The 23,445-nt window shown below is 44.2% G+C and overlaps 1 protein-coding gene across 4 annotated transcripts in view; it reads right to left on the reverse strand.

Annotated features, from left to right (window-relative positions):
• Positions 1 to 8,360: 8,360 nt before the first annotated feature.
• Positions 8,361 to 23,445, reverse strand: part of LOC136633428 (T-lymphocyte surface antigen Ly-9-like) — a 38,118-nt gene continuing 23,033 nt past the window's right edge. The window contains exons 4-9 of one of the 4 annotated variants that reach the window (XM_066609159.1): positions 17,618 to 17,734; positions 15,857 to 15,898; positions 13,175 to 13,220; positions 13,022 to 13,052; positions 12,002 to 12,039; positions 8,361 to 10,680 (exon numbers count right to left, since the gene is read on the reverse strand). In XM_066609159.1, the coding sequence (XP_066465256.1) occupies positions 10,617 to 10,680; positions 12,002 to 12,039; positions 13,022 to 13,052; positions 13,175 to 13,220; positions 15,857 to 15,898; positions 17,618 to 17,734 (338 nt within the window). In that variant the 3' untranslated portion in view covers positions 8,361 to 10,616. Of the gene's footprint in view, positions 10,681 to 12,001; positions 12,049 to 13,021; positions 13,053 to 13,174; positions 13,221 to 15,856; positions 15,899 to 17,617; positions 17,735 to 23,445 lie in introns of all 4 variants that reach the window. The other 3 variants (XM_066609158.1, XM_066609163.1, XM_066609160.1) reach the window with 3 other exon arrangements.

Raw genomic sequence — 23,445 nt, forward strand, 5'->3', positions numbered from 1 at the left:
CGAACTGCAGAGCCGCCACCAGGTTACGGCCGTTGTCACACACGATCATGCCCAGTTGGAGGCTCAGTGGCGAAAGCCAGCGGTCGGTCTGCTCTGTCAGACCGTGCAACAGTTCGTGGGCCGTGTGCTTCTTCTCTCCTAAGCTGAGTAGTTTCAGCATGGCTGCTGACGCTTGCCCACCGCTGTGCTGCCGCGCGACACCGACTGCTGGCGATGTGCTGCTGGTGACAAGTCTTGATTGCGAGGTAGAGGTTGCGTTGGAGGAGGAAGGTTTAGTGGAGGTGGCATACACCGCCGCAGATACCAGCACTGATCTGGGGCCCGCAATTCTGGGGGTGGGTAGTACATGAGCGGTCCCAGGCTCTGACTCAGTCCCAGCCTCCACTAAATTTACCCAATGTGCCGTCAGGGAGATATAGTGGCCCTGCCCGCCTGTGCTTGTCCATGTGTCCGTTGTTAAGTGGACCTTGGTAGTAACCACGTTGGTGAGGGCGCGTACAATGTTGCGGGAGATGTGGTCGTGCAGGGCTGGGACGGCACACCGTGAAAAATAGTGGCGACTGGGGACAGGGTAGCGCGGGGCTGCCGCTGCCATCATGTTTTTGAACGCCTCAGTTTCCACCAGCCTGTGGGGGAGCATCTCCAGACTGATCAATTTGGCTATGTGGACATTTAAAGCTTGAGCGTGCGTGTGCGTGGCGGCGTATTTGCGCTTTCGCTCCAACGATTCTCTTAGCGACAGCTGGATGCTGCGTTGAGAGACATTGCTGGATGGGGCCGAGGACAGCGGAGGTGAGGGTCCAGGCCGGGAGACGGTCGTGCCTGTGTCCCGAGAGGGGGGTTGGATCTCAGTGGCAGGTTGGGGCACAGGGGGAGAGGCAGTGGCGCAAGCTGGAGGCGGTGAACGGCTTTCGTCCCACCTTGTGGGGTGCTTGGCCATCATATGCCTGCGCATGCTGGTGGTGGTGGCTCCCCGGCTGATCTTGGCGCGACAAAGGTTGTTCGTCGGTCGTCCGGCGTCTCAGTGAAAAACTGCCACACCTTAGAGCACCTTGGCCTCTGCACGGTGGCTTGGTGCGAGGGGGTGCTTTGGGAAACAGCTGGTGGATTATTCGCTCTTGCCCTGCTTCTACCCCTGGCCACCCCACTGCCTCTTCCAACCTGTCCTGCGGCTGCAATTGCCTCCCCCTCTGAAGACCTGTCCTCAGATGGCTTATCACACCAGGTGGGGTCAGTCACCTCATCGTCCAGCGGCCGTTCCTCCGACTCCTCTGTGCGCTCCTCCCTCGGACCTACTGCCCTCACTACTACCTCACTGATAGACAACTGTGTCTCATCGTCATCCTCACCCACTGAAAGCTCTTGAGACAGTTGCCGGAAGTCCCCAGCCTCATCCCCCGGGAACTTTCCAAAGGTTGGGCATCGGCCAAGACAAACTCCTCCGGTGGGAGAGGAACCATTGTTGCCCAATGTTGGCAGGGGCCCGAGAACAGTTCCTGGGAGTCTGCCTGCTCCTCAGAATGTGTCATTTTCATGGAGTGGAGGAGGCTGGGAGGAAGGAGGAGCAGCAGAGGATTCAGAGGTTGCAGCAGTGGATGGCGTAGAAGACTGGGTGGTCGATAGATTGCTGGATGCACTTTCTGCCATCCACGACAGGACCTGCTCACACTGCTCATTTTTTAATAAAGGTCTACCACGTGGACCCAAAAATTGCGATATGAAGCTGGGGACCCCAGAAACTGTCCTCTCTCCTACTCCCGCAGCAGCCGGCTGCGATTCACCTGGACCAGGAACTCGTCCTATGCCCACACCCTCACTTGGGACTCCGCGTCCTCGACCGCCTCCATATCCTCTGCCCCTACCCCTACCCCTCAGCATGCTGGATTAAGCATCGAGTAGAGACAGAGTTGTGTAAAAAATGTTTGTGAATTATTGCCGCGCAGTTGGTGGCTGCCAGCGGTAATATAACGCAAAATGAAGCCAGAGATAAATTATAAGGAAGGCTGCACGCAGGCCTAGCTGTGAACCATGCAGTTTGAATGGACATGAAGTCCCACAGGCCACGCAGGCAAATGCACTGGGCCACCGGTAGCCGTAAAAAGGAATAATAAAAAAAAAAAAATCTCCTTATTTTACTATGCAATGCAGGCCGAGGCTAGGCAGTGTGTATTGCACTTTCAATCTATGGGCGTCGGGCAGACCATGAACTTCTGAGACAGCACACGTATAACACAGAGCGTTGTAGAAAATGTGTGGTTTCTTGGCGTACACTTAGAGGCAGAGTGAACTAACGCAACGCAAAGTGCGGACAAAAAAATGTTTAAATGAAGGCTGCACGCAGGCTCTGCTGTGCAATGCAGAGGTACTACAACTCCCAGCAACCACAGAGTTAAATGCATACGGTCACAGGTTGCCCTAAGAAGAACCGTTGGGGTTCTTGTAGATAGGATTCTACACTACCACTGTCTCTGCCTGACCAATACTGCCCCTATACTCAAGTACAGCCTGCACGCCCGATATACATATATATAAAAAAAAAAATTGTGCAAAACTGCTCACAGCAGCCACAACAGTAATGCACTAGGTGAGCTGTGGCCCTAAGAAGGACCGTTGTGGTTCTTGAAGACGCTAACACTGTCCCTATAGCAGCAGCAGCAGCACTGTCCCTGATCTCTCTTAGCATGCATCTGTGGCGAGCCGCGGGCGGGGCAGATTTAAATACTCGGGGGTCACCTGATCTCGCCAGCCACTCACTGCAGGGGGGTGGTATAGGGCTTGAACGTCGCAGGGGGAAGTTGTAATGCCTTCCCTGTGTTTCTATTGGCCAGAAAAGGGCGCAAATTTCTCAGGGAAGGAAATGTAATGGAGTCGAGTGCTGCGTGGTGCTCGCCTCGAGTAACGAGCATCTCGAACACCCTAATACTCGAACGAGCATCAAGCTCAGACGAGTGCGCTCGCTCATCTCTATTAAGGACTCAATCTTCCTATACCAAGCAGATATACTAAATACTAACCAGGACTTTTTCATAAATTAATGTGGAAGGATTATCGCACGAAGAGGAAGATATCTAGAATTTACCAAACCCTTCTTTACAACAAAGAAACAACCCTCCTATATGGCTAGTTGGGAGAGAGATATAGATAGATCATTCTCTCCAGAAGAAGTGAAACAAATCTTACCAAAAACTCACTCAAGCTTAATATCTACGCGCTTTCAGGAACTAAACTACAAGATCGTATCAAGATGGTACAAACCCCCCGAACTTAACAAAATAGATCAAAACTAGAGATGAGCGAACACCAAAATGTTCGGGTGTTCGTTATCCGGAACGAACTTCCCGCGATGTCCGGGTGTTCGTTTCGAATAACGAACCCCATTGAAGTCAATGGGCGACCAGAGCATTTTTGTATTTCGCCGATGCTCGCTAAGGTTTTCATGTGTGAAAATCTGGGCAATTCAAGAAAGTGATGGGAATGACACAGCAACGGATAGGGCAGGCGAGGGGCTACATGGTGGGCTGCATCTCAAGTTCACAGGACCCACTATTAAGCCACAATAGCGGCAAGAGTGCCCCCCCCCCACTGTCAGCATAAAGATCGTTCTCCTCTGGCACAGCTGTAACAGCTGTAGCAGAGAAGAACGATGTTTGCCCATTGAATTCAATGGAGCGGCAATACAGCCGACTCCACTGAATGCAATGGGCTGCCGGCGATCGCAGGATGAATGGTCGGGAAGGGGTTAAATATATAACCCCTTTCCTGCAATTCATCCAGAAATGTGTTACACTAAAAATATATACCGGCGTATAAGGCGACAGGGCGTATAAGACGACCCCCCAACTGTCACCTTATACGCCGGTAATACAGTGGAGCAAAGAATAAAAATCATTACTTACGTTTTTAGATGATCTGCGGCGCTCCTGCAGGCTGTCACTCCTTCCTGGTCCACGGCAGACAAGCTTTCTCTATGAAAGGCTTTAAATCCCTGCCTCCAGAAAGACACGTGCCTTCAGCCAATCACAGCCAATGACAATGATGTCATTGAATGGCTGTGATTGGCTGTGTTTCTGGAGGCGGGGATTTCAAGCCTTTCATAGAGAAAGCTTGTCTGCCGTGGATTAGGAGGGAGTGACAGCCTGCAGGAGCAGCCAATCACATCATTGTCATTGGCTGTGATTGGCTGAAGGCACGTGTGCTTCTGGAGGCAGGGATTTAAAGCCTTTCGTGGAGAAAGCAATACTCTGCCGTGGACCAGGAGGGAGTGACAGCCTGCAGGAGCGCCGCAGATCATCTAAAAACGTAAGTAATGCTTTTTATTCTTTGCTCCACTGTATTGCCGGCGTATAAGGTGACAGTTGGGGGGTCGTCTTATACGCCCCGTCGCCTTATACGCCGGTATATATTTTTAGTGTAACACATTTCTGGATGAATTGCAGGAAAGGGGTTATATATTTAACCCCTTTCCGACCATTCATCCTGCGATCGCCGGCAGCCCATTGCTTTCAGTGGAACATGCTGTATTGCCGCTCCATTGAATTCAATGGGCAAACATCGTTCTTCTCTGCTACAGCTGTTACAGCTGTGCCAGAGAAGAAGGATTTGTCTTCTATATGTTCTCAATGGGGTCAGCGCTGCTGCCGCTGGCCCCATTGAGCGCATATAGAATGCATCCATAGCGAACCGCGGGAGGGGCAGATTTCAATACTCGGGTGACACCTTATCTCCCCAGCCACTCACAGCAGGGGGGTGGTATAGGGCTTAAACGTCACAGGGGGAAGTTGTAATGCCTTCTCTGTCTTTATATTGGCCAAAAAAAAGCGCTAACGTCTCAGGGAAGAAAGTTAAAGTAACCCGGACACCGCGTGGTGTTCGTTACGGATAACGAACATACCGAACACCCTAATATCCGCATGGATATCAAGCTCGGAAGAACACGTTCGCTCATCTCTAATCAAAACTACTCTTCACTCTGCTGGCGATGTCTCAAAACAGACACATTTCTACATATGTTCTCCTGCCCTTTACTTTAACCCTTTTGGGATGACTTGCAAACTTGGATTAATTCTATTTTAGGAACCAAAATTACTAAATCACCCCAAAACTACTACCGTACTATTACATTTGATTGCAGCTATTGGTAACATGGGAAAGATAGACTTTCTTCCATTCCTCATAAACGCCGCCAAAGTATTAATTCCCAGACATTGGAAAGATACAGATCCCCCTGTCATTGAGGAGTGGTACAATGAGCTGAATACCATGAGCAGCTATGAAAAAAACTAGATGCCTCCGAGATGAGAATCTGGATAGATATCTGGAGACATGGAGTAAATGGCGACGCTACAAAAACAGACAGAACCTTTTATTTAATAGCAACTAGAGATGAGCGAGCGTGCTCGCTAAGGCAAAGTACTCAAGCGAGTATTGCCATTTTCAAGTACATCCTGCTCGTCCAAAAAGATTCGGAGGTTGGCAGGGGTGAGCATGGGGGAGCGGGGGAGAGAGATCTCCCCCCCCAATTCCTCCCCGCTTTCCCCCACCAGCCCCCAAATCTTTTGAGATGAGCGGGCAGGTACTTGAATAAGGCAATACTCGCTCGAGTAATTTGCCTTAGGGAGTACGCTCGCTCATCTCTAATAGCAACGCATAAGACTCCTAATGACAAACCACTCTTGATTGTGAGGAAAAGGGGGAAAGAAGAGGGGCAAGAGAGGGAATGTTTGCTACCGGACTACATTCAGCATCGATATCCAAATGGCATACAATATTTAAATTGTAATAGAAAGTATAATTAAGCTGAATTGTCCACTTTTAATTGGTTATTCTAATAATAATCTGCATGTTCAGAGAAACTGTTTCTTTTCCTCATGTTTCCCGGGTGTCTATCCAGATAAGCGGATTTCCCTTTTTTTTCTGTATCCACCCCAAAATTAAAAAAAAAAAAAAAAATGAAATACTGTAACTAGTAACACTTTATTGTTTACTTTTAAACCAGTGACTGACGTCTTCCTGCCGTCCAGAAGCTACAACTCCTAGCCTGCCCCTGGTGGCTGTGTACATGCAGGAGCTGCTGGGAGTTATACTCTTACTTACCACACTATCACCGATGCGGCGCCCTCACCATCACTTCCTGTGCCCGACAGCCCGGATCAGATCCTGAACGTTTAACACTCCTCAGATGCTGCAGTCAATAGTGATGGTGGCGCCAGAACCTCAATGTAAAATATAGCATTTTTTTTTTTTTTTTAGCGCACACATGGCATCGATCAACTCATCCATGGGAAATGTGTAAGAAGCTGAATATTGGCTTCAATGCATTGGAAACTATCCACCAATTTGTCGTGTGTCACCATAATAAAGGAGGAGTTTTGGAGCGACCCTCAGTTTGTGGGAGTTGTGAAATGTTAGACTGTTACCACATCACCCATCTACAATGCAGAGAGACACATGCCAGCTTAGAAGGACCTCCACTTCTCTGTAGTACCGATTAGGGAAGACCCATTCTTCCTATGGGTGGAAATAGAGCCTGCTCCTATCAGACAGTTTTGGTATATAATTTTTAACCCCTCAACGACCGGGCCATAGTGTTTTTACGTCCTGCAGCTGCAGGACGTGTATGGAGGGAGGTAGCGCCGCTATCTCCCTCCATACAGCGCGGGCGTCAGCTGTTTATTACAGCTGACACCCGCGGGCAATAGCCGCGCTCGGCCGTTCGGGGCTATTAACCCTTTAAAGGCCGCTGTCAATTCTGACAGCACAGCCACCCCGCGGTTTGATCGGGGGATCCGTGCAGGTGTCATGGCAGCCTGGGGCCTAATGAATGGCCCCAGGGCTGCCTTAGCAGACTGCCTATCAAGCCATCCACACAGGGTGGCTTCATACACTACCTGTAAAAAAGTAGTATGACGTAATGCTATAGCATTACGTCATACTGCACGAGCGATCAAAGCATCGCATGTTAAAGTCCCCCAGGGGGACTTCAAAGTAAAGTAAAAAAAAGAGATCAATAAAGTTTTTTAAATTGTAAAAAAAAAAAGTTATAAAAGTTTAAATCACACCCCTTTTGCCATATCTATTAAAAAATTTAAATCGTAAAACAAAAATATGTATTTGATATCGCCGCGTCCGTAAAAGTCCGAACTATCAAAGTAGCGCATTATTTTTTCTGCACGGTGAACGTCGTCCGAAAAAAAAAATAAAGAACGCCAGAAATGCATTTTCTTAGTTACCCTGTCTCCCAGAAAAAACGCAATAAAAAGCGATCAAAAAGTCGTATGTATTCCAAATTGATACTATCGGAAACTACAGGACATCCCGCAAAAAATGAGCCCTTGTTCAACTACGTCGACGGAAAAATAAAAAAGTTATCGCGCGCACAAAATGACCGCAGAAAATAATTGAAAAAAATTAAATATCTTAAAAAAAAAAATACAAATACTACAGCAAAAACAATACTATATAAGTTTGGTATCGTAGCAATCGTACTGAGCCATAGAATAACAATATCAGGTCGTTTTTGTTGCAGTTTGTGCGTCGTAGAAACAGAACGCACCGAAATATGGTGGAATGTCGTTTTTTTTTCCATTTCTCTCCGCTAAGAATTTTTAAAAAGTTTTTCAGTGCATTATATGGTACAATAAATAGTGCCATTGAAAAATACAACTCGTCCCGCAAAAAACAACAAGCCCTCATACAGCGACGTCGATGGATAAATAAAGGAGCTACGATTTTTTAAAAGGGAGTAGGAAAAAACAAAAATGGAAAAAAGCAAAAAAGCCTGGTCACTAAGGGGTTAGTGTGCCATAAATTTCACAGATGGGAATACCACTTCAAAAAATTTTGTGGCCCTTGCAAATGATTCAATATGGCATTGCGGCCCTTGGACTAGAAAGTATTGTAAATCCCAGATCTGTGGGATCCCTGGTGTTCATGAAAATAAAGATTCTAGTCAAACAACCAGAAATGAGGAAATATAAGTGGGTGGGACAAGATCAGATCCACCGCAACAATGAACAATGGACATTTAGCCGAAACCAGGGACACCGACATAAGACTAGTAACCAGCAAACGGATAATGGTGAGCAAGACGACAACCATTGCTAGCAGGATAGTGGAAGTGGGTCGACTAACGAACATCTCTGCCTCCAGGATACAGCAAGACCGATTCATTGTGGCATTCAGTGGTTTATATATTTTTTCTGATAGCTAAGAGATGCCTACCTACCGCAAAACTGAAGACAGGGACAATTTCCATTAGGAGAGCGGGTAACCCAAGAAATGTAGAAGAACACCATGAAAAAAGCAGATAAACGTTTTTGTAATGCTGAAATATTTATTATAAAAATAAAAACCAAATCAAGAAGTCAAACAAGTATCTTTGTGATATTATGTACACTCTGAATAAAAATGTGCTACAAGGAGTCAAAGACCAAACAAAGAGCTCTTTTGCCTCTGTGGAAACAGGAAAGAAATCGCAGAGACAATAGATCTTGACTTAAGCTACTATGGAATATGCAGCTGGAGTGGGACACAGCCGCGGCCGCTAATAGAACAATACAGCTGTTTTGCATAAGCAAGCAGCTGTATTCTTCTCCGCTCTGACTTCACAGCGAGAAACTAGCAGAGAATCTTATCAGCGCAGCCGGCTGTGGCAACAGTCTACTCCACTGATAACAGCCGATCGCTCAGTTCTAGTAAAATAGAATTCAGCAATGAGCATCTTGTGCACGAAAACTGCACGATGTCCTACCTGCATTTAGACAAAACGAGAAATCGCTTAAAAGATGGCTTTGAGTGATTCTTGCGTCTAAATGGACCATTAGTAAAAAGAACCTGCTTAATCAGATAACTAATATAAGGCCGGGAAGCGACTGGACATCGGTTCTTCATAATGTTTTCCCAATATGTCTGCCCTCTGTATAGGCAGATTACTTCTACATAAACTTTGTGTCATCCAATAATTTCCTATTTCATAAGTTTAGTGCTTAGAAAAACCACAGTTAATACTCAGAAATTGATAAATACTCAAATAGGCACGGAGCTCGGAACACGTTTCCTTAATAAATTACAGAATATATATTATAATTCGACATTTACAAATATAGAATGTATTACAAATGTCTAGATCTTGATCTTCGGTGGTCATGTAGACACTTGGCACATAAAATGGATGGTGATTCAACTCTGGTGGGAACAAGTTCCAAGATGAACCCGGGGCTCAGTTACAGTAGCACCTATGAGGTCAACCCCATGTAGAGATGGCATGAGAAAGGGTCACTTACTTCAGAGGCCTTTTGTTAGTGTTTTTTTTTTTAAACGGAAGAGACACGAGATAAGACATATGGCCTCTAAATCAAGTAGTTTGAGTTGAAGCTCATCACAGATTGGTCAAGCTCAGCTGTGTCAACATGTCCCACTTTTTTTTTCAAGTCTACCAAGACGAACCTTTTCTTAGATTTAAAGGAAATTTTTGGATGTATTCCTAGGATGTTATGAGGCCATATCACCCTTCGATATAATGGAGAATCCCACCATTGCCTTGTTCAACTATGACCCAAAGTTCAAATCAGACCAAGGCTCCATGCACCATCCATGGCAAAAAACATACTACGATCAAATGGTTCCCTTTAAACTAAGATCTTATTATGGAAGTTCTGTGAATCTCAATGAAGTAGCAGCTTTGAGATTAAAAACCCTTTTATCTTGTGCCATGTATTTTAGGATGATGCCCGACATCAGACCTTGGCAGCGGGAAGTTGTTGGGTTGTTGGACTCCATTTTCAGTAGCACACATCAGTAAACCCGTCATATAAAAGGCACTTGACTTCTAGCAGCTTCTTTGTAATGGCCAGGTGAGTATTACCCTACATTTACAAGCCGGAGGCGGCTTGGTCCAACCAAAAGCCTTTATGTGCAAAAGCTGTAAGATAAAAGGAGAAAGACAATCATTTGTGCGCAAAACAAAAATTACTTTCAAACGAACATCGAGAGATGGAGAATAAAAGGTCACGGAGGTCCGGCCTAACATCATCTTAGACAAGAGTGAAGAGTACACACTTTTGGGAAACAGAAATATAATTTACCACGTCTTCATAGTCCTCCATATTCACATACTCTATGGCAGGGTTCCCCAACTCCAGTCCTCAGGGTCCCCCAACAGGTCATGTTTTCAGGATTTCCTCAGTGTTACACAGGTGATGTAATTATTGTCGGTCCCTCAGACATCGCCACAGGTGTTCTTACCATAGGAAATCCTGAAAACATGACCCGTTGGTGGTCCCTGAGGACTGGAGTTGGGGACCCCTGCCCTATGGCTACTGAGAAACGAACAGTTTCTCCATTCCCACCGATTGCGCACCAGATACTGGATATTTCCAATTCAATATGGGGTACTAGCACGGCTCCTACTCAGACCCTTCACGTGAGGTTCGGACTACAACGGACTTTAGGGCTCTTCTATATGGGACAATCCGTCAGGTGCGGATGCCCAACAGGTAATCCCAGCAATAATCATTCCTGCGCTTTTACACAGGGACAAGCATCGCTCAACGAATTGAGGCTGAGGGGGGCCGGAGATCGTCCAGCTCACTCAAGTCCATTCACAATAAACAGGCAGTTCATAAGCGAACGACTGCCTGTTCACACGGGCCGATCCGCGGTTCGGTTTTCTGCATGCAGAACCTAAATGAATGAAAAGCAAACAAATTCTCATTAATCGTTCAGCTGGGGCATGCACATTCACTAAACAATAACCATTCAGATTCCGCTGCATGTGGGAATCTCAACGATTTATTGCCCCATGTAAAAGGGCCCTGAGGCCGCCTGCATACCAATGGGTTTTTGCCGTGGAATCTGCAGCAAATACCATTCATAGCATGCTATTGGAAAACAAGTTTTCCTGCACACACTTGCAAAAACCAATTGCGTTTTCCGCAAGTGGAGGAGGAAAAAAAAAATCATAATCGCAGCATGCTCCATTTTTGCGCAGTGTCCGCACGGACGGTTCCATTGAAGTCAATGGAAACGGTCTGACCCACGGAACATCCGCAATTAACATTTCAGACAGGTTGCAGATTCTGCGTCATTGCCTACCGATGGCGCGAGAAAAGTAAACATTTGAAAAAAAATCTGTACCGCACGTCTGACGGCGGCTTGCAGCAACCATTTGCAGTACAGATGAAGAGGAGGAGACAAAGCAGGTACACAGGGTCGCCGGCCGCGGCCAGAATCGGATTCCACTGCAGTTTCTGAACATTTACAGAGAGGAAAAGGAGAAGCAGAGACTGCTGGAAGGGGAGGAAGAGGTCACATTTCCCTACTGAAATATTACACAGTCCTATGATAGAACTAATCGGGGTCTACCAGCTAGTCGGTATCTAGAATCAATTCAACACGGCACAAAGAAGCTGCTCAAAATCCCATTGGTGTGGGATGCAGAATTCCAAAACTCAGAATAGCTTGTTACTCTGAAGTTCAATTGATTTCTGCAACAGGATTATGGGCTCAGTCACACGGGCGCACCGGCACCCGTACACCGGCACCGATGCGCCTGTGTTACTGCATGTGTCAGACGGCTGTACCTGAAGGCAGACGTCTCTCTGCAGCGCTGATGAAAGAACACATGACCGGCAATGGAGCCGGTCACATGTTCTTTGTCCCGGCGCTGCAGAGAGACGGCCGTCTTCAAGTACGGCTGTCTGACACATGCAGTAACACTGGCGCCGATGCGCCCGTGTGACTAAGCCCTTTGTGTGTATGAACATGGGATCTGAACCTCCAACCACCACCAAGAGGCGTCAGGCCCATTACCAAGCACCTCGTTACTGGGGTCATGTTTAACTATACATGATTTATTCCCCGTGTCTGTGGAATAAATGGAAGTCTCCAAGCTGTTGGTTTTTCTCCATAGCTTCAAGGACAATTTCCATGGACGGCCATTATCATCATCCCGGCTAAAATCACTTGTCATGTAATATACAGTAAAGCTGCTGTAGATAATTACTTGTGTTTCAAGTCTGGTTCCTCTCCGATCTTGGGAACCTGTGAAAGCTATAAAAAACAAAACAAACAGAGCCCTGATGGTGAATATATAATACATAATGTACAAAGGTAGAACAATTAAAAAAATATATAGAAAATGAGTTTTAGGGGAAAGCGAAAGAGGCGAGTACACTTTTTTTTGTACTTCATACACCGAAGTCTTAGAGGAATGCCCCCGGACTAACTGGTCCACGGGGATTTTTCCCAGTGGACTGAACGGCCAATCCGCCCCTGGTGTTGCGACACCCCTGGCAGGTTCTCACGGCACACCAGGGTGCTGCAGCACCTCAACTGGGAATCACTGCTTTGAAGACTGGGTCAATTTGGTGGAAGGTTGATTTATATATTTCTTCTATGTAATGAATGGAAACGCTAAGATGTTTAACTTGCACTGCTGTCCCGCATATCACATGTAGGATGTAGTGTAGACATGCCAACAAAGTAGCCGTGCTTCTATGTTCCAATCAAAAACAAGAGCCCAAGCGTTAAAAAGCATTATGTGTAAACAGTGTGTAAAGTTACTCATACATTTTAGATAGCTGTTGGCCAAGACAGCAATCTCACCCGCTACCCCCATACACGTGTGCTCAGCCGAGTGTGTGCGTGTTGTGAATGTAAGTGGAGAAAGGCTTATCTCTGAGAAGAAGATTGGAAAGGTAAAAAAGTCAACTGCCCGATTCTCATCTCTCCAACATCCACGGTCAGGGGTTGGGAGGCCTTCATACACATTAGTGGATCTGATCTAGATCTAATAGTAATCGCCACCTTTTTACACTCAAGACTGGCAGCATAAAAAAGTGCAGAATTATTTTGTATAAAGCTGTGTGATTCAATGATCAGAAGATGCAAGTCCACAACTTCAAAATGGCCGACTATTGGAATTTCCTGTTCTCAGTTATAATAGAAAGATCAGCAAAGGACCTGCAAGAGCAAATATTTGCCTTCAAACAAACAGTAATTGCATTTGTTTTCAGCAACTTACCTTCTCCTCATCGGCTTCATTGGTTTTCATGCTACATGAAGGAGAGATAAAAGTAATTACAGAATCCAGGATTTGCAACTAAGTATACACACACACACACACACACGGACACACACACACACACACATACACACGATATTATAGATTTCCTACCCAATCTTTCCATGAGCGATGTCAATGAACCCAGACTCTTGAGTTTCTAAGAAGAGAACACAAGAACAACAGTTTTTTAATGTTTTTTTGTGGTCTTATGTAGTGTCGCCCATCGTGTTTGGCTGGGGCAATTAAATTGGGCTTTTTTTTGCTAAATTGGATCAGCCTGATCCGACATTTAGGGAAAGAAAACCCTAAAATATTGTCCTTCTGCTTGGATCAGAGGAGATGGGTGTGTTGGCCTAATAGGAGTATTAGGTTTGAATCTGACCTTGATGGGGATTTGCCCTAGGACCTCATCAATGCCGGCGCAAACCATTGGGCCACTGCTGCCGCCTCCACCACCTCCACTGTTGCTTTAGGGACATTTAGGTGAAATTATTGCACCCGATTTTTACTCTCATTGACTTTAATGGAAGTCGGAATTGGGAGTCTCCGTTCACAATCATTTTTTAGTCTTCTGTCCATACATGACCTGACCATAGATGAGAATGGAGTCAGGCAGGAGAGACAAGAACCACCTCTGGGGATCAGAGAAGCTTGTTACGTTAAGATACTCTCCATATATTAGAGCAGAGAGTCATGACCCGCTCAACTTCAGGAAGTCTGTCAAACAGGAACTAGTTGCCCAAACCGCCTAAAGGCTGATTTAGACAATTCTCGCTCAAAAATAGCTTAAAGCCGTCTTTTGAGCAAGAATCGTGTGTAACTGCATTTTTCGTTAACCAGTCGCTGATCGCTGTCTTTCAGCATGCTGAAAGAACGATCAGCCTTAAGCCGCCTGCACACGAGTGGAAATTCCGTGGCGGGATTTCCGCCGCTGGAAGCCTGCATAGGATTGCGTTAAACGCAATCCTATGCAGACGACTGCGGTTTGGCCACATGACATCTCTCGCGGCATGTTCTATTTCTGTGCGGGGCTCGTCACTCGCCCGCCGCCGGCTCCGGTCTGCGCATGCGCCAGCTGCCCCGCAAGCCGGCACATCAAACAGCCGGAGCCGCGGGCGAGTACGCGCTGTTCCCTGCAGACGCTCGGGTCGGGTCCCACGGCGAGAATCCTCGCCGCCGAATCCGACCCGCCCTTCTGCAGGCGGCCTTATCGGGAGTTCACAAAGGGATACAGCTGATACTGTTTCAGCTGTAGCCCACTCTCTGAACACAGGCTGGGTATAAGGAACACAGCGGTCCAGCCGTGTTCTGCATATTCCGCACAGAGCGCTCATCTGTATAACAGCTGGGCACTCCAAGCAGAGAACAGCTGGATGCAGAAGACAAGCGGCCCTGTTAGTCTTCTGCATCCCGTTCGGGAGCGTAAAGGGATAGCTCAATGGTTTGAGCGATCACCTTGCCCCGTAAACAAATCGCTCAAAAGACATCTTTTGAGCGATAATCGTTGTGTCTAAACCAGGCATTACCCTTATTTGAGTTGTTGAGATAACAGTCCCAACTATAGATACCCTCTCTCTAAAGGCCCCTTTACACACAATTATCACTCAAAATTCGCTCAAAAGCCATCTTTTGAATGGAAATTGCTGCGTATAAATGCGCCCATCTTTCATTTTTCTGCCGAACGATGATTTAATGTTCAGCATAAAATCCATAGTTCAGCAGAAGAGCCGATAGCAGGGACTTCACACTGTTCTGTGTGGGGAGCGCGGATAACACTGTCAGCCCTGCGTCAGAAAGGAATGTATTTAGAGAACAGACCACCTGCTGTTCTCTGAATATAGCTCCCAGAGGCTCACACTCGTTAAGCTACTAATAGGCATTAGTACCAATTAGTAGTTAATGCAAAATGATTGCTCAAAAGCCATCTTTTGAGCAATCATCTTTGTGTGTAAAAGGGCACTAAACCTTGGACAGTTTTGATTGTAATCTCTTCAATATTCCCAATACAGTAACATGGAACTGGTAGCAGATTTTAACTACATGATGGTACATTTCCCCGCCATATACCCATCCATGTAGTGCATACCTCTACATTTCCATTTGCCAAAGAGGGATATTTCATAGACAATCATGAGGCCTCCAACAAAAGTCACTCAGCCAATATGGCCACAAAAAGAGATTGCAAAGTTAAAGCCTGGTTTACACAACGATTATCGATAATCGTTGTGTGCCTTTACAGCGCAAGGTGATCGCTCAAACGTTGAGCGATCACTTTGAGCTCCGAGCTGGGGATGTAGAAGACAAGCGGAGCCCACTTGTCTTCTGCATACAGCCGTTCTCTGCTCGGAGCGCCCAGCTGCTATACAGCTGAGCGCTCCGAGTGGGGTATGCAGAACACAGCTGGAGCGGTGTGTTCTGCATACCCAGTCTGTGTTCAGGGAGCAGGACACAGCTGAAACAATAGTATCAGCTGTATCCCGCTGTGAATTCCTGATAAGGCTCATTGTTCTTGGTCAGCATGCTGAGAGAGAACAATCAGAGATTTCTTAACGAAAACTGCATCATGTCAGTGCAGTTACACACAACGATTATCACTCAAAAGACGACTTTTAGCGACTTTTAGGTGAAAATCGTTGTCTAAGTCAGCCTGAACCCTCCTGGATCTCTAGAGAATAAAAATCCAGTTATCTATTGTTGAAATGTTTGATTTCCCAGTTGTGGACACCGAGAAGAATCTGTACTCTTGGCTGGTATACCTGTAACCCCGACTCCTCGCTGACCATAGGGACTTACCTGTGTCTTGAACCGGAGGCTTCAAGGTTTCATTTTGGTCACCTGGAAATAATAGGATAATATAATAAGTATCAAAGACTTGATTTAAAAAGCAGTACACATTTTGTAAAGAAGGAAGCGAGAGGGATCATCCGCCAATCTATTAACCCCTTCCCGCCCTAGGACGTACCGGTACGTCCTGGGAGCCTGGTACTTCCCGCAACAGGACGTACCGGTACATCCTGGGGATAGCGCGAGATCACATATGATCCCGCGCTATCCCGCAGCGGGAGCCGGCTGTCAGTCACAGCCGGCGTCCCGCCGCAACAGCGTGGGGACATCGGAGATGCTCCCCCTGCTGTTAACCCCTTCCCTGCCGCGATCTAAGTAGATCGTGGCAGGGAAAGGGTTCACAGAAGGAGCGCGCACCTGTTGTGTCTCCGGCCGGCTCTCGCAATGTTATCGCGAGAGCCCGGCCTGTCACCATGGCAACAGGACGCCAGACACTGGCGTCCTGTATTGCCTATGCCTATGCTCGCTGTATAAGCGATAAGGCATGGCATGGCAGAGCAGTAGCTCTGCCATGCCTTATGACAGCGATCATAGGCACAGTGCTGCAAGTCCCTCAGAGGGACTCAAATTGTGTAAAAGAAAAGAAAAGAAAAAAAAATGTAAAAAAAAACCCTTTATGCTTTTATCTAATATTAGCATTAAAAAAAGGTAAAAAACAAACAAACAACCACATATTGGGTATTGACGCGTCCATAACGACGTGTACAAAAAGTTGAACACGCTTTTTATTTTGTACGGCAAAAAGCGTAACAAAAAACGCTGAAAAACAGAGGCAAAATGCTAATTTTTAGCATTTTGCCTCCCAAAAAATGCAATAAAAAAAAAAAAAGTGATCAAAAAAGCCGTACATTCCCCAAAATGGAACCAACAAAAACTACAGCTCGTCTCGCAAAAAATAGAGCTCCATACATAGAAAAATAAAAAAAGTTACAGGACTTTGAATGCAGCTATAGAGAAAAAAAAAAAAAGATTTCCAAAAAGGGTTTTTATTGCAAAAAAAATATAAGAATTTTGGTATTGTTGTAACCGTAACGACCCGCAGAAAAAATTTAGTGTGTCATTTATGCTGCATGATTAACGCTGTTAAAAATATATTTAAAAATAAAATCTATGTCAGAATTGTTGCGTTTTCTCTCCCTGTTATCATAAAAAAAAAAAAATAAAAGTTTTACGATATAGTCTATGTACCCAAAAGTGGTACCAATAAAGACTACAGCTCGCCACGCAAAAAACAAGCCCTTATACGGCCGTGTCGACGGAAAAATAAAAAAAAGTTATGGCTTTTGAAAAATGGAGATTGAAAAATACCAAACCCCCCCCCCCCCAAAAAAAAAAAAAACGCTTGGTCCACAACGCCAAAATAGGCCATGTGGCCCATGTCATTAAGGGGTTAAGTTAAGAACTATAACAGATCACAGATAGTACGCCTGGACATATGTGATGCCAGGTATAGTAGTGACCAGTGCAAAGTGGGAAGTGATGTAAAGTGCTGCCACCTGCAGGGCTCTGTGAGGATTATTTGGACACCACCACTGGTTGCCATCTATGCGAGGAGATTCGATAGTAGAAGTTCTATTCAGATTGTTATCCCTGTTCTAAAAGATGGGAAGGAGCAGCGAGTGGAGGTCTGGAGGCTTATATCCATCATGTGTAATTATGTCATATGTAATAAGATGAGCCATTGGTATCCTCATCTACAGATATACGCACCTCGCCTGCTGGTGGCTGAAGATCTCTTCCAGCATCCCCACAGTATGGCACCGAATACTGCTGGCATCATTATGGCAGGGATGATTCCGCATATATGGTTACGTTTCTTCATCTTTGCTGTTAGGAGCAAAAACCAGAGGTTAGGATTTATATTACCCCATGTGATGAAATAGCACCATTGTAATACAACCATAAGTTCCGCGCAGGAAGGGACGGCGTCATAACGTCATTATCTCAGGTGTACCCACCCCATGAGAACGTCAATGACGTACTCTGCCAGAGCTGACCGCATTCAATGCCCTCCGAACTTGGCCTATCATTGCCAGTAACAGAACCCATAAAAGTTCCAGTCACTACCCCATAATGTCAGCCATAGAAACCCCCCAGTCCACTGCCAACCACGGGGCCCCCAGTCCACTGCCAACCACGGGGCCCCCAATATACTGCCAATCACAAAGGCCCCAGTGCAATACCAATCACAGAGCTCTCAACAGGATGCCAACTACAGAGCCCTGAATATACTGAGTATAAACCCAGTCATCATGTATGGCAGCCCTGGGGTCCATCAGTAGGCTCCAGGCTGCCATCCTGGGGTCCATCAGTAGGCTCCAGGCTGCCACCCTGGGGTCCATCAGTAGGCTCCAGGCTGCCACCCTGGGGTCCAGCAGTAGGCTCCAGGCTGCCACCCTGGGGTCCAGCAGTAGGCTCCAGGCTGCCACCCTGGGGTCCAGCAGTAGGCTCCAGGCTGCCACCCTGGGTGGCATATGAGGTTATACCGTCCTGCTGACTCCAGGATGCTTGTCTGCAAGTAAGGAGTAAGACCCCCCCTCATTAAGCACAATGTATGAAGGAGGGGGTACCAGTCATTGATCATTAGAATACAGACATGTTTATACCTCAAGGAAACAGACTTTATGGAAAGCTTTTACTACTTTTTTTTTTAACTTTGTTTATTGACAGATTGTAAAACAAATATTACATTCAGTTCTGTGTACAATCTCCATTTGTTCTGCATCTTATATCACTTTATGGTTACATATATTACATGTATTCCCCTGTACCGTCTCCATTTGTTCTGCATCTTATATCCCTTTATGGTTACATATATTACATGTATTCCCCTGTACCGTCTCCATTTGTTCTGCCTCTTATATCACCTTATGGTTACATATATTACATGTATTCCCCTGCACCGTCTCCATTTGTTCTGCCTCTTATATCCCCTTATGGTTACATATATTACATGTATTCCCCTGTACCGTCTCCATTTGTTCTGCATCTTATATCACTTTATGGTTACATATATTACATGTATTCCCCTGTACCGTCTCCATTTGTTCTGCATCTTATATCACTTTATGGTTACATATATTACATGTATTCCCCTGTACCGTCTCCATTTGTTCTGCATCTTATATCACTTTATGGTTACATATATTACATGTATTCCCCTGCACCGTCTCCATTTGTTCTGCATCTTATATCCCTTTATGGTTACATATATTCCATGTATTCCCCTGTACCGTCTCCATTTGTTCTGCATCTTATATCACCTTATGGTTACATATATTCCATGTATTCCCCTGTACCGTCTCCATTTTTTCTGCATCTTATATCACTTTATGGTTACATATATTCCATGTATTCCCCTGTACCGTCTCCATTTGTTCTGCCTCTTATATCACTTTATGGTTACATATATTACATGTATTTCTGTGTACAATCTCCATTTGTTCTGCATCTTATATCCCTTTATGGTTACATATATTACATGTATTCCCGTGTACCGTCTCCATTTGTTCTGCATCTTATATCACTTTATGGTTACATATATTACATGTATTCCCCTGTACCGTCTCCATTTGTTCTGCATCTTATATCCCTTTATGGTTACATATATTCCATGTATTTCTGTGTACAATCTCCATTTGTTCTGCATCTTATATCACTTTATGGTTACATATATTACATGTATTCCCCTGCACCGTCTCCATTTGTTCTGCATCTTATATCACTTTATGGTTACATATATTACATGTATTCCCCTGCACCGTCTCCATTTGTTCTGCCTCTTATATCACTTTATGGTTACATATATTACATGTATTCCCCTGTACAATCTCCATTTGTTCTGCATCTTATATCCCTTTATGGTTACATATATTACATGTATTCCCCTGTACCGTCTCCATTTGTTCTGCATCTTATATCCCTTTATGGTTACATATATTACATGTATTCCCCTGCACCGTCTCCATTTGTTCTGCATCTTATATCCCTTTATGGTTACACATATTACATGTATTCCCCTGTACCGTCTCCATTTGTTCTGCATCTTATATCCCTTTATGGTTACATATATTACATGTATTCCCCTGTACCGTCTCCATTTGTTCTGCATCTTATATCCCTTTATGGTTACATATATTACATGTATTCCCCTGTACCGTCTCCATTTTTTCTGCATCTTATATCACTTTATGGTTACATATATTCCATGTATTCCCCTGTACCGTCTCCATTTGTTCTGCCTCTTATATCACTTTATGGTTACATATATTACATGTATTCCCCTGCACCGTCTCCATTTGTTCTGCCTCTTATATCCCTTTATGGTTACATATATTACATGTATTCCCCTGCACCGTCTCCATTTGTTCTGCATCTTATATCACTTTATGGTTACATATATTCCATGTATTCCCCTGTACCGTCTCCATTTGTTCTGCATCTTATATCACCTTATGGTTACATATATTCCATGTATTCCCCTGTACCGTCTCCATTTGTTCTGCATCTTATATCCCTTTATGGTTACATATATTACATGTATTCCCCTGTACCGTCTCCATTTGTTCTGCATCTTATATCACTTTATGGTTACATATATTACATGTATTCCCCTGTACCGTCTCCATTTGTTCTGCATCTTATATCCCTTTATGGTTACATATATTCCATGTATTCCCCTGTACAATCTCCATTTGTTCTGCATCTTATATCCCTTTATGGTTACATATATTACATGTATTCCCCTGTACAATCTCCATTTGTTCTGCATCTTATATCCCTTTATGGTTACATATATTACATGTATTCCCCTGTACAATCTCCATTTGTTCTGCATCTTATATCCCTTTATGGTTACATATATTACATGTATTCCCCTGTACCGTCTCCATTTGTTCTGCATCTTATATCCCTTTATGGTTACATATATTACATGTATTCCCCTGCACCGTCTCCATTTGTTCTGCATCTTATATCCCTTTATGGTTACATATATTCCATGTATTCCCCTGTACCGTCTCCATTTGTTCTGCATCTTATATCCCTTTATGGTTACATATATTCCATGTATTCCCCTGTACCGTCTCCATTTGTTCTGCATCTTATATCACCTTATGGTTACATATATTCCATGTATTCCCCTGTACCGTCTCCATTTGTTCTGCATCTTATATCCCTTTATGGTTACATATATTACATGTATTCCCCTGTACCGTCTCCATTTGTTCTGCATCTTATATCCCTTTATGGTTACATATATTCCATGTATTTCTGTGTACAATCTCCATTTGTTCTGCATCTTATATCACTTTATGGTTACATATATTACATGTATTCCCCTGTACCGTCTCCATTTGTTCTGCATCTTATATCCCTTTATGGTTACATATATTACATGTATTCCCGTGCACCGTCTCCATTTGTTCTGCATCTTATATCCCTTTATGGTTACATATATTACATGTATTCCCCTGCACCGTCTCCATTTGTTCTGCATCTTATATCCCTTTATGGTTACATATATTACATGTATTCCCCTGCACCGTCTCCATTTGTTCTGCATCTTATATCCCTTTATGGTTACACATATTACATGTATTCCCCTGTACCGTCTCCATTTGTTCTGCATCTTATATCCCTTTATGGTTACATATATTACATGTATTCCCCTGTACCGTCTCCATTTGTTCTGCATCTTATATCCCTTTATGGTTACATATATTACATGTATTCCCCTGCACCGTCTCCATTTGTTCTGCATCTTATATCCCTTTATGGTTACATATATTACATGTATTCCCCTGTACCGTCTCCATTTGTTCTGCATCTTATATCACTTTATGGTTACATATATTACATGTATTCCCCTGTACCGTCTCCATTTGTTCTGCATCTTATATCCCTTTATGGTTACATATATTACATGTATTCCCCTGCACCGTCTCCATTTGTTCTGCATCTTATATCACTTTATGGTTACATATATTACATGTATTCCCCTGCACCGTCTCCATTTGTTCTGCCTCTTATATCACTTTATGGTTACATATATTACATGTATTCCCCTGTACAATCTCCATTTGTTCTGCATCTTATATCCCTTTATGGTTACATATATTACATGTATTCCCCTGTACCGTCTCCATTTGTTCTGCATCTTATATCCCTTTATGGTTACATATATTACATGTATTCCCCTGCACCGTCTCCATTTGTTCTGCATCTTATATCCCTTTATGGTTACATATATTACATGTATTCCCCTGTACCGTCTCCATTTGTTCTGCATCTTATATCCCTTTATGGTTACATATATTACATGTATTCCCCTGTACCGTCTCCATTTGTTCTGCATCTTATATCCCTTTATGGTTACATATATTACATGTATTCCCCTGTACCGTCTCCATTTGTTCTGCATCTTATATCCCTTTATGGTTACATATATTACATGTATTCCCCTGTACCGTCTCCATTTGTTCTGCATCTTATATCCCTTTATGGTTACATATATTACATGTATTCCCCTGCACCGTCTCCGTTTGTTCTGCATCTTATATCCCTTTATGGTTACATATATTACATGTATTCCCCTGCACCGTCTCCATTTGTTCTGCCTCTTATATCCCTTTATGGTTACATATATTACATGTATTCCCCTGTACAATCTCCATTTGTTCTGCATCTTATATCCCTTTATGGTTACATATATTACATGTATTCCCCTGTACCGTCTCCATTTGTTCTGCATCTTATATCCCTTTATGGTTACATATATTCCATGTATTCCCCTGCACCGTCTCCATTTGTTCTGCATCTTATATCACTTTATGGTTACATATATTACATGTATTCCCCTGCACCGTCTCCATTTGTTCTGCATCTTATATCACTTTATGGTTACATATATTACATGTATTCCCCTGTACCGTCTCCATTTGTTCTGCATCTTATATCACTTTATGGTTACATATATTACATGTATTCCCCTGTACAATCTCCATTTGTTCTGCATCTTATATCCCTTTATGGTTACATATATTACATGTATTCCCCTGTACCGTCTCCATTTGTTCTGCATCTTATATCACTTTATGGTTACATATATTACATGTATTCCCCTGTACCGTCTCCATTTGTTCTGCATCTTATATCCCTTTATGGTTACATATATTCCATGTATTTCTGTGTACAATCTCCATTTGTTCTGCATCTTATATCACTTTATGGTTACATATATTACATGTATTCCCCTGCACCGTCTCCATTTGTTCTGCCTCTTATATCCCTTTATGGTTACATATATTACATGTATTCCCCTGTACAATCTCCATTTGTTCTGCATCTTATATCCCTTTATGGTTACATATATTCCATGTATTCCCCTGTACCGTCTCCGTTTGTTCTGCATCTTATATCCCTTTATGGTTACATATATTACATGTATTCCCCTGTACCGTCTCCATTTGTTCTGCATCTTATATCACTTTATGGTTACATATATTACATGTATTCCCCTGCACCGTCTCCATTTGTTC

The sequence above is a fragment of the Eleutherodactylus coqui genome, chromosome 6 (assembly GCF_035609145.1).
Source record: "Eleutherodactylus coqui strain aEleCoq1 chromosome 6, aEleCoq1.hap1, whole genome shotgun sequence".
NCBI lineage: Eukaryota > Metazoa > Chordata > Amphibia > Anura > Eleutherodactylidae > Eleutherodactylus > Eleutherodactylus coqui.